Genomic DNA, 12,177 nt, shown 5'->3' with positions numbered 1-12,177 from the left:
GGGGCAGGAAAGTGGTTGTGCTTGCATAGACCTGGGTTTAGAACTGTTACCCTCATGCCATGCACACTGTTAGTTCTCAGTTTAGTGCTGTTAAAATATTTGGATGTGCTTTGACTGGTTCCAAGTGATTAATACCCACCTATTTGCTTGATAAGGTGGTATCAGGCATTCAGTAGAATATGGTAATATGCTTCAAATGTATTTGGTTAAAATATATACTTTTATAAAAGTAAAGGCATCAAAGTGATTCTGAGAACAAGAGCCCAATCATTATGTATTGTCTCTAGAACTCATAAATGCCTCTTTCTTGATTTTATCTAGTCAGAAAACCATGAGGTTAGAGCTGTGATGTTCAGAACCACATCCATACAAAGCCAGCAAAAACCTCTAAAATCTCTCCAAAAAGAGATTTTGTGGATACTTATTTTAATTTCCTTGCAATCTGTGGCTCATGCCAGTTTCCTGACTCATCGTCACCCCGGTACGGTGATAAGCCAAGTTTTCCAATAAGGAAAACAAGGGAGCAGTGAGTCACTGACTGAATTCATATGCACTTGATTTGCTCTATCATTATCCATACTGGTTTTATTTATTTTAATTAGTTCATATACAAAGTCTCTGAGATATGTTTCACTGCATGAATTAGCTCAACTTGTTAGTCTTGTCTAAAGATTAGAAAGGCAGAAGACAAGTAGAGCTTTTGGTGGCAGATTCAATTTTTTCTGCTACAGAGTCCACGAGGAGAATGTGAATTGGGAGAGTATCTGTATTTTCTGAGATTTGAATAATTGAAATACTAACATTATTTTTTAAGGCTCTCCTCTTTGATGTGAAAATCTAGTGAGGCTGCTGCTTACATCTAAAATGTCCCAAGAGTAGTTTTTTCCTCTGGTAAAGAGTGTGTTTCATTCTGTGTTTGCATGAGATAAAAAACCTCAGAAAATGGGTCTAAACTGAGTCCTGAGCTAGAGATGCTGGGTGTGGGAGAAAGGTCTGGCCAGCATTGTCTGAAAGCTGTTAATGATTCCTCTCCTTTCAGATGACTAATATAAACCTCAGCTAATACTTTGGTTTCTGTTGGTTTTTCAGATTTGTAAGAGCTTCTGATTTTTCCAATTCCACATAAAGGAACTGTTCCAAGTCTCAATGAATAAGTTTGGTTTTAAGTTCAGGTCTAGGTGCCAATTCTTTTTAGTCTGTCCTTTGAGCCAAATCCTGTCACTTATCTCTAATTAAAGTCTTCCCTTGGCTTGTGGGAGCTGCCAGGCTGATTAAGATAGGCTGAGCAGGAGTCTGCAAGTGAGATGAGGCAGGGGTGAAATTAGGGATGTCCTTGCAGGGAGCTGTGTCCCGGGTGGAGAAGAGAGTGAAGTGACACTGAACTTCTCCTCACATTTAGCCCATGCCATTTCTAAGTCTTACTGCTGAGAGCTGTTGTGGCAATGGGTCATAAATGGAAAATCTTCCATGTTTTGGAATTTATTAAAGCTCTTTGTTTCATGCTGGCCGAGTATCCCGTGTTCCCTATTTGACAAGGACATCCTTCCCAGCCACAGTCCTGGGAACAGACATACGCTGTAATTAAGGAGATGAAGGATTTGATTAGGGTGTGGGTTTACCAATGAGGCACACAGCATTTGGCAGCCACGGTTGCATTCAAACTCCTATTTGTTTTGTTTTGGTTTTGTTTTTAATCCCAGCAGGACTGGCTGTCCTGTGCTGCCTTCCCTAGCCGCCCTGACCCTGTGTTAATGATGCCTTTTGCTAATCGATTCCACACCTGATGAACTTTTTTTATCTCCTCCCAGTCTTGCAGGCAATTTTGTGCTCAGACTTTGCATACCATATTACAGTGAAGTTTGAGCTATGTTATAGAAACCATCATTTATTACTGCCAGAGTAAGAAGTTGCTTTTTTAATATACTTCTTCTCCATGTTCTTGATTAATCGCATTCCTTATTTTTTTCCCTGATGCTTAATTACTTGTTACATGCTATGCAGGCAAGCCAGTAGTAGCCTTTGGGAATGAATGAATAAGTGAATAGCTCAGATACTTTCCAACTGATACTAAAATAATGACAAAAACGTTGCATGGAAAAAGTGGGTGTGACAGGTGGTGTGAGTCTCTGAGGATAACATCGATTTTGAGTCAGAATAGGAATGTCACATCAGACAGGCATTTCTCTTTCATTTCCCAAGCAGTAGTGTGTGCTTTGCAGAGCTCACAGCACCTGTCCTTCCAAAAACCCACTGCAAACGCTGCTTGGAGTGACCAGCAGTTCTCTGCTGTGTCCTGGCAGGCCAACGCCCTCATCTGAGACAAGCCTCCACCTCATCACCTTCTGCAGGCAGTGGGAGGCTCTCAGTGCCTGTGAAGGCTCTGACCTCTCACATTGCTCTGGGGTTTTGTTAGGAAATGGCTGGGGCTCTGTCAGGGGAGGTTTGTGCTGGGTGTCAGGAGAACCTCCTTCCTCCAGAGGGTGCTGGGCACTGCCCAGGCTCCCCAGGGAATGGGCATGGCCCCGAGGCTGCCAGAGCTCCAGGGGCATTTGGACAATGCTCCCAGGGATGGGGTGGGGTTGTTGGGGTGTTCGTGCAGGGCCAGGAGCTGGACTGGATGATCCCTGTGGGTTCCGTCCTGCTCAGGATGTTCTGTGATTCTATTCTGTGATTTTCAGCAACTGTCTCGTGCCCTGTGGATGACATCAGGACCCTGGCTCACTTTGATCTTCAGCTCAAGCTGCTGTAATTGTCCTTCCCAGCACTCTGCCTTATTACACAGGGAAACCCCTTCCTAGGGACGCTGCTGTGGGTGTTGGCAGTTGCTTTTCAGTGCTTTCTAGGTCACAAGTTTCACGCATTCCAGCGTGAGCAGATCTTAGGAAACCCTTGTTTTGATTTGTCTTAATTGCTGGGTTTGTTTTGTTTGTTTCTTTTGAATCCTGCAGCATTATTTCGAAACCAAAGACTGTTTCACCAGTTTGTGGTGTCGTGTCATGCAGCAGTGGAAACTAGTTTTGCAGAAGGAAAGTCGGTGTTTATGTCCTAAGGAAGCTCCTGTCACTGTTTTCAAGCCAGATGTCACCAGGCATTTATGAGTACTTGAAGAGCAGGCAGGGAATGCTTTCATGGCAATCCAAAGAAGGCAGTACTGGATTTATATTCTAGACTTGCTAGTTCTGGCAGCAGTGGGAATTTATCTTGAGGTACAAATATCAGTAGGGCTACCACGGTGGTTTTCTGCAGCTGAATATTTAAATAGGGCTCGAATTGTGACGCTGGTGTTTAATAGCTGGTGGGTGGCTGAGCTGAAGCAGCTCGTTTGAAGCTCAGGGATCAGTGTGTGAACTGCTGCTGCACCTTGGGGTTGCAGTGAAGATACAATCACACAGACTTCAGAATAAAGTGCTCTCCACCTAATCTTTTCACATGTCTCTGAAGAGGCAGGTGTGTTGCACCACTCCTCTGCCTCCTTAATGCTTTATTTGAAGGAGGTTGAATATGGCTGCAGGCAAGAGGAAGAGCCTGCTGTGAGGAGGGTGGTTTGTGTCTTTACTGGATACAAGGCCAGGGCTTGGCTATCCCTGCTTAGCTACCTCCTCCTGAGGAAGCTGCTCCTGGAAGTACCAGGGACCACAGTCTGGGAAGAAAATGCCTTTGTAAGGAAGAGAGGTAGGTGGCAAGAGGTAATAGAAGAAACAGTGTTGTCAGTACAGTTGTTCTGGCTCTCAGGGGGTTGAGAGTGTGAATCTGGGTTCCCTAAAGAACCCTGAAGTCCAGACCTGCAGTGGGGCAGGAGGGAGGCAGCTGGGGGCACACATCCTGTATCCTGTGGAAAACCATGTCCTGGTTCCTTTCAAGCACCATCACTTTTCCCCATTTAAAAATGCCTTTAAAAGGGAACATGCTTTGTTAAATAAGTACTTTTGTTGGCCAGTAGTGCTACAACACACACACAGTATTTAAAGAATGTGAGCTGCAAACTTGTGCTTTTACTTCTGTAGCTCTGCACTCTGTGGACAGGCCAGCTCTACATTTTGCACCTGCCTTGGGAGCAGTTTGAAAGCAGATCATGGTGTTTTGTTTTGGTGACTGGAAAATGGGGCTGTCCCAGGGCAGTTCTAATGTGTTTTTGCTTTGAAATTGTCATTTCACTGCGGTTTAGCTTATGGATACTGTTTTTTAATGTGGCAGTGTATACAGGCAGCATTATTTGGTGAAGAGCCCACGTAGATTCCGGCAGCTTTTGATTTGTTGTAGCTCAGATCAGGGGCATAAAACCTATCTAGGCAAGCAGTTTGCCTCATGCCTCATCTGTGCCTCCTACCTCCCCGTTTGAAGTGTGAACCACACGCTTCCAGGAAAATCTGGCTTGCCCAAAGTATTTCCCCTAAACCAGAGATAACCTGGGCCATTAAATGTGGATTTGCATTCCAAAAGCCTCAGAATCAGGTCTTTTGCAATCACTGTTTGTGAAATGGTCATTAAGAATATCAGCAGTACCCCAGAAACCTTCTGACCCCGTGAGTGGATGAGGTCAGGCATGTCCCTCTGCATCTGTAGCACTCCATGGCCTTTTATCCTCCAAATTGCTCCTGAAAGTCCTCTTCATACCTAGTGCCCACACAGCTCTGATAACTGCCTTGGTGTCTGTCAGATATTTAGACATTAGGCCTGGTAAAAGTCCCCTAGAGACTGCTGCAGTAACCAGTCTCTGCTCTTCTGTCTGGGTTCCCACTAACTCCTGTCCCTGTGCCCATCTTGATCAGCCCTCCTGGCTGGGTGCTGCCTGTGTTTCATCTTGCTGAGTTCCAAATCTACATCAGCATTAACAGCACCTGCTTCAGCTGCTGAGACGCTTTGGGAGATTGGCACCATGCTTCCTGTACATTTGCTCAGTCCTGAAAATACAGATTGTGCTTAAGAAATAACAGGGGGAGCACAACAGGTGCCAGGTAATCACACAGACATCCCAAATGGCCAGCAGCCCTCCAGAGAGGTTCTCAGGAAGACTGGTGCCTGCTGGCTGCTCTTGGCTATTTTGAGATCCTCCTGGGTCATAGGTATGAGCCTAAATCCAGGAAAGACCTTGCCAGCCACATGTGCTGTGAGACACAGCACTGCAAGCAATGTGGTCATTGTCTGGAGCCTGGCTCCAGCTCTGTCCCTTCCCATCATCTAGAAGGAGAGGGGAAAGTCAGGAGCTCTATCATTTTCCTGTATTCTCCCCTGGTCTATCATTGCTTAATTGTATCCCTAAATCTTATTAAGTTCTGGGGTGAGTCACTGCCACAGTGAGGTGGAAACAGAGCTGGGTGAATTTAAGAGAGGAGGAGTGTCTTCCCTGGTGAGTGGCTGAGCAGGAAAACTCCCACAGAGAGAACCACTATCACTTCATAGGTGTGTTGCATCATCTGCCTGCTGTTGCCTCTAATTTAATGCTCTAAACCCAAATCAAAACACCTGTAGTCCAAAGAGAATATAAAATAACTTGGAGTAGGGAATCCATGCCAATTAGACATGCAGATCTCTCTTAATCATCTGAGACCTTCCAAGGTCCCACAGGACTTGTAATTGTGGTTCTGCATTGTCCTGCTGCATTGGCTCTCCACAGAACACACTTTCCTCTCCACCACCAGGATAAAATTGTAGGATTAATCCAAGTGTCTGCATGTCTGTGTCCTAAATGTATTTCATTTGTGGCTACAGGAGTTGGAGCTTGTACGACTCATTATAGTCTGTAGAACTGAGAAATCACTGTCACTGGACAAATAACTTGTCACAGACTGGAAACTCTCCTCTGCATTTTGTTGGCACCATTATATTCCCCTCTGCTTTCTCTTCTGGTTTCTGATGCAAATCCCTAAGTCTGTTTTCCATCACATTCCAGGCTCCTGCTTCTCATAACTCTTAGAAGTTTAATGTGCCTCTTTGGCATTCTGTCATGGCTGGGAGTATGTTGCTGAAGGCAGGAGAGCCACCTTTCAGGGTGCTGGATATCTCCATGTGTGTTTATTCCCTCATGGAATATATTCCAGCTAGTCCAACCCCCTGCTCAGCTGCAAGCAATGAGTAGGATATCTCATTTCTACACAGCCCAACTGAGTGATGATAGGAGAGCAAATATTGTACTCAGTATTTCCTCCCTTCTCCCGCATTGTTCTTGAGGATGTTGCTGATTTCTTGTCCCTAAAATTGGGATGGTGGTGCCCATGAGTTGTTTTGACTTGTTGAACTTTGCCTGGTGTGGGCAGTCTGGGACCAAGCAGTACTGGAGCACCAAGTGCTCTGAGCTGGTTAAGCTCAGTGAGGTTTCTAAGTTGGGTTGCATGAGAAACTTTTTTTTTTTTTTTGTGGAAGGATGTAACACCACAGGGAGCAGGAAAGTCAGCTTTGCCACGGGGGGGTTTGCTAGGCGAGTGCAAATTTATTTTTGTTCATTAGTTGCTGCCTTCATAATGGTATCTCAGTTGTTAATGGAGCAAAACCAGGGAAGCACAGTCAAGAAATGCCAGGGCACTTTGTAAATGGAGTTAAATCTGCCATCCAAGACAAAGCAAAGAAATGCCTGTTGAAATTGTAGTAGACAGCAGTGTTCCAAAGGAAAAGAAAGGCCTTCGTCAGGATGGATGGAATCAGGCACTTAGTACTTCAGAAAATTATAGAATCACAGAATAACTGAGGTCAGAAGCAACCTCTGGAGATCATATAACCCAAGCCCCCTGCTAAAAGCAGGGTCAGCTAGAGCAGGTTGCACAGCACTGTGTCCTGCTGGGTTTTGAGTATCTCCAGGGATGGGGAACCCACGGCCTCTCTGAACATCCATGCTTGACCTCCCTCAGAGTAAAAATTCATTTTCTTATGTGTAAGTGGAATTTCCTGGACTTCAGTTGTTGCCCTTTACCTGTGTAACTGGGCACCAGTGTGAAGAGCCTTTTTATCCCCCTTTTTATAAGTAATGACATACATTAATCAGGTTCACACCCTTCCCCACCCTCAGCCTTCTTGTTTGGGGCTAAACAGTCTGATGAGAGAGCAGGGAAGTGGGAGTTGTTGCAGGAGGTTGAACTAATGGTTCTGGGCAGATATTGAGGCCTAAAGCCCACCTGAATGCTGTCCTGAGTAAATGGTGATGTACAAGTAGTACAGAATAGCTCAAATGTGCTTTTTTGCTTTTTCTTTCCTTCTCTCCATCTTCTTCTTTTCCTTTAGTATCTTTAATTTATGACTGTTCCCTTGGCGCTGTCCCAGATGTCTTCTGGGAATAGTTATCTCTGGGTCTTTTATCTCTCTGTCATTTAGTGTGATCTCGGCAGTCCCAAAAGCTAGGACATTTATGGTGAGTGATTCAGGTTGGTGCTCAGTTGATTTCTGTAACATGCAGAGATGAGAAGAATGACTTTGGATAAAGCCTTGGATCAGAATTTGAGATGGAGGTGAACTTCTGTGGATGTTCAGTGCAGTTAGAGAATGGTCTTGTTTTTAAAAAGGAAACTTGCACATCCTCAGGTTTGGGGAAGACAGTAATCTAAATAAGGGAGTCCCAGATCTAAAGAGAGCAACAGCCTCTATTCCAGACCCAGGAAATCAGATGTGGTCATTTAGACCACTGACAAATATTCAGGCCTATGGACCTGCATCTGGACCATGTACAGCTTGGCAGACCTGTGTGCTCCCAAATGAGTTATTAAAGCTCTGCTGTGGGTTTTCCTATTGGTTTGTTGGTTAAAGAACATGACTGTCCCATACACCTGACGTTACATGTGTCAAAATGTTTGGTACAAAAATGTTAAATCTAGTTGGATGTGTAAATACTTCAAAACTTTCTAATTTGCTTTGCCAATTAATATATTTGGGTTCAAGGAAGACAGAAGATTTGGTTTGGTTCTGCTTGTAGTTGCTTTAAATCTGAGCATCTGGTCACTTCCCACTTTTACTAAGGTATTTTAAATATATTTGTTATATTTGCTTTGGAAGTAAAAATTCCCCAGAACAAGGTAAATATGAAACCTTTCATCATTGCTATCAATCTGTCATCTTCTCTCAGCAGAGAGTTGTTAAAACTTGTCTTGGATTCAATCTGTCTATCTTGTCAAACCATTTAAGCACCTTAGGTGCAGAATCAGTTTCCCTGTATTTCTTTGAAATAACAGAATTAAGAGGTCTGGATTATGCAAAAAACACACAAAAAGAAAAGCCTGATCTTATTTAAGCAGAAAGTCAAGACCAGTTTCCATTCATAGGGATGTAATTCCCAGGCTCATTGCAGATGTTACATCTGCCCACCTCTGCTTTTATTGTAGTAGTCCAAAATTACTGACTGTGCGTGTATAGGGGAAAAAAAGAGCAGCCTTTAGAAGTTATGTGTTTAAACTGGAGTTTGAAGCTTTGCTGCTGTGTCACAGAAGGTTTGAGTTGAATGCTTTTCAAGGGCTGAAGGCACTGAGCATGTTCTGTTTTCCTTGCAGGTGTGTTACTGGACATCCAGCAGCACTTTGGAGTCAAGGACAGCGGGGCTGGCTTGTTACAGACAGGTAAGAAAGTGTTTCTGCTCTCACTGGTCTGGAACATTCCATTATCTGATGGGTGCCTGCAGATTTCATTATGATGCATGGCATACTGACTGTGGAATCTTCTCTCAGAAAGGGGAATAAATACACTGCTACTGGGAAGCTAAATGAACACGAGGGGGTTTTATGCCTTAATTTGCTGTTGGGCAGGAGGTTGGGTCTCAGAATGACTTGAGTGTAGAATGGACCAAAAGCAAACAAACCTCATTATTTTATCTACAAGAACTAAATTCAAACAGGAGATGGTTACTTCCCCTAGATCAGAGAAAAACCAACAGCAGGATCCTGTTCACTTCTTTAGGTTGGTAATAAGTGTGATGTATTTTGCCCTTTGAGGGCTTGACAGAGAATCTGCTGAGTGGACAGTCCCTGGGAGCATGGTGTGGCATGAAAATGTAAAACTCACTAGGGCAAGAACCTGAGGATGAAACTGCAGGCCAGGCTAACAATCCATGAGAACTCACAGATTAACAATAGCCCTAGAATTTTGGTGCTGTTAGCTTCCAACATTTCTCTTGTTGTGTAAGGAAGGATTATTGCAATTCTGATGTCCTTCTAGTGGAGCAGGCATTTTCATGTCTCAGGCATCTTTAGGCAGAGCTGAAGAACCCCAGGAGATGCCCAGCTCCTCTGGGCTCTGGTGCTGAGGTGGCTCAGAGCAGGGCCTGTGCCCGGGGACTGCAGGGGATGACACTGAGCACCAGTTTCATGCAGACACAACTGCACGTTTGATCCTCGTGGAGTGTTGGAAGGAGTAGCAGGATTTTTAGTAGTACAGTATTTTTAGAAATGCAGTATTTTAAGAAAGCAGTCTGGTTTGAAAACCTCCTACAGAACTATTAATTAAAGTCACAGATTTGTGGTGCTGTGGCTGTCTTGTCACTGTCATCTGTCTGAGGGAATCACACTGGAGCAATTACATCTCTGAAAAAGTGAGAATTCAGTTAGGTTTTGAAATAGTGTGCCAGCAAGACATGTTTTCCCATGCTATCACAATGGATACCAAACACCTGTCAAGAGCTTGTCTGTGAAATTGTGGCCAGCACTGAATTGTATAAAATCATTCATTCTTTATCACACTAAAGGTGAGACTAGTCTGGAGCTCCATCAATTGGTCTTTGATTTCAAACTATGTCAACCACTGCAATATCCCCTCCTTTTTTATTTCCTGCAGCCCGTGGCACAGCAGGGTCCTCATCTGTGGTTGCAGCTTCTTGGTAATGTTGTAATACAAACAATTAATAACAATTTGTATTAAATGATTAAAAAATGCTGCCCTTGTGGGACAGCAGAGTTCAGCTCAGCTGATGTGAGCAGCATGTGTCCAGAACAGAAGGTTTCAGCTTTACAAGTGTCACTGATTATAAGTAGCATCAATCAGTTATGCCCAAAATGGCACTGGTTGTCTGTCAGATTCTTTTCTACAGCAATTATTTGTATTTATTTATTGTGCTCAGAGGAACAGGTCCTCTATTTATCATTAGACACTAAGTGCTTTCAAGAAAATATTCTGGTGGAAAAGGACACTTGCCAAAGCATGTATTTAATCTTCATTCCCTTCAGTGGATGAAATCCTTCTGAAGATTATTCATTGACAGCAAGTAAAAGCTAACTTCAACAGGATATTCATTTGTTAATTGCAAGATATGTTATTTATTTCTCTAGCAAACACACAGGGCATACCACAGCATCATTGAGATATTGCAGGATTGCTCTTGAGTGTGCCAAGCTTTCTAACACGTAATTGTTGCTTTAAGAAAAGCACTGTTTTCCCTTGTGGTTTTTTTTCTGATCTGAAAACCAAGGGCTTGACTTTGCTTCTGCAATATAGATAATAATGTACTAATAACAAAGCTATCAGAGGAAAAGAGTGCTCAGAAAATAAAACAGCATTTCAGGTAAATAAATGTTAGAGGCATGTAACTGAAGGCTTATTTAAGTCTATTACTCCAGCTTACCAAGTTCCTGTGTTGGCAGGTGGCCCATGGCCCAGGTATCCTTAATCCTGGTTAAATAAAAGATGCTGCCCTAAACCACCACAAACATTGCTTCTAATCTTTTGTCTTTTCTCTAAATCCAACTTCTCCATGTTAAAATTAGTTGAAAAGGTGCAGAGTGTAAAAGCACTGGCCCAGGGCTGCAGAACGAACCTGGAGCAAAGCTGGGACCAGGCCAGGTCTCTCCCACTCCTCTGCCTTAACCCTGAACAGTTCCTTTGCCACTGGAGACACAAATATTGTTTGCTTCCCATGAGATGGTCTTGCTAACTAACAGAGTGATGTGAGACCAAAGACTGCTCATCCTGATTACATCCTCTGAATAAAGAGTGGATTAGTCCTCAGGTTGTTAATCCTACATCTAAATCAGTCCTAAATTAATTTACAATGTTAATGAGGGGGAGTGAAATGTAGTATTTGTTGGCAGTTCATATCACTTATCAAAAAGGCAATAAAATAAAAAAAAATTAAAAGCCTTTTAACTGAGAAACAAGGTCGCACAAATTTTTAGGAGGAAATGGTTCTGAAAATCCAAACAGAAAGTGGAGAAAAGAAATCCACCAGGGGATGTGTTTGACCCTGTGTTCATCCCACAGCCCACTCTTTGCAGGCACAGCTGATGTGGCATCTCCCTCCCTCTGATCACTTGCAAGCCAATCCACACTCTCAGCTCCTGAGAAAGCAAAGCTGACTTGCTCCTTAGGAACTGCAGACACAAATAGAATTTTTGTCTTCTTTTATATTAATCCTGACATACAAGCTGTTCTTTAACCAAGACATAATGTAAACTGGTTAGAGGGACACTGTAACTCCCTGCACAGAAAAATCACAGGACAATCCAGCCTCATCCATAATGGAAAGAAGCAGACCATGGTAGTGTCTCCAGCAAGGATCCTGTGACAGCAGAGGACACGCTGACAGATGGGGCACAACTGCTGCTTGCTCAGTAGCATTGAGAGCAGCACACATAAAACTGTGGTGATTTGAGCTTCACTTACCTCCAGATGATGCTGTAATTGTGTGCTGATCTTCCTTTTTAAAGCACTGCATATGCAGTTGTGTAAATATTGGTTTAGTTCACCGTCCCACAGGTCTGCATCCAAACTCTCTTGTGCTTTTCAGTTCTTACTGGCTGCTTTTCCCAGCTAGAGAAAGGACAAACCTGACTGAACTCAGAAGGTGGTGGAGCATCTCTGTGCCTGCTCGAGCTGTAGTCAGTCAATACATTTATAAACCAAACCATACAAAAAGTCCTATCTGTGTTGGAGTTAGGTAGGAGCAGCTACAGAACTCCAGGCCACCAGGAACACAAAGACTAAACAGGTGGACAGCTGGATTTATAGAACTGCTTCAAAATAATGTTATCCTTCCATATACACTGTACCATGAGAGTAATGCCCCAGTGCTGTACTCAGGTTTTGAGTAGATTTTTCCCCCTTCTTTCTTCAGTTTTTGTGCTTTATTGCTCTGCCTGCTCTCAGTGCCTTTGAATTTATTTTGCTTTTGTGTCTCTTGCCAGTGTCTCTGTAGCAGACAAGAGCTCTAATAATAGCAGTGGTTGGCTTGCAATACAGTTTGTCATGTCAAGATCTCAGGATGTTTTGTATTGG

General features: G+C 43.4%; 1 protein-coding gene across 2 annotated transcripts in view; it reads left to right on the top strand.

Annotated features, from left to right (window-relative positions):
- The window catches only part of LOC134553099 (sphingosine-1-phosphate transporter SPNS2-like), a 133,767-nt gene that overhangs the window by 27,939 nt on the left and 93,651 nt on the right, over positions 1 to 12,177 (top strand). For both annotated transcript variants that reach the window (XR_010081032.1, XM_063402414.1), the window contains exon 2: positions 8,469 to 8,534. Coding sequence is in view for 1 of the 2 variants with exons in the window: in XM_063402414.1 (XP_063258484.1) it covers positions 8,469 to 8,534 (66 nt within the window). In the remaining variant the exon portion in view is untranslated. The remainder of the gene's footprint in view (positions 1 to 8,468; positions 8,535 to 12,177) is intronic.

Source organism: Prinia subflava, chromosome 8 (assembly GCF_021018805.1).
Source record: "Prinia subflava isolate CZ2003 ecotype Zambia chromosome 8, Cam_Psub_1.2, whole genome shotgun sequence".
NCBI lineage: Eukaryota > Metazoa > Chordata > Aves > Passeriformes > Cisticolidae > Prinia > Prinia subflava.
This window is presented reverse-complemented; position numbering and strand designations above follow the sequence as displayed.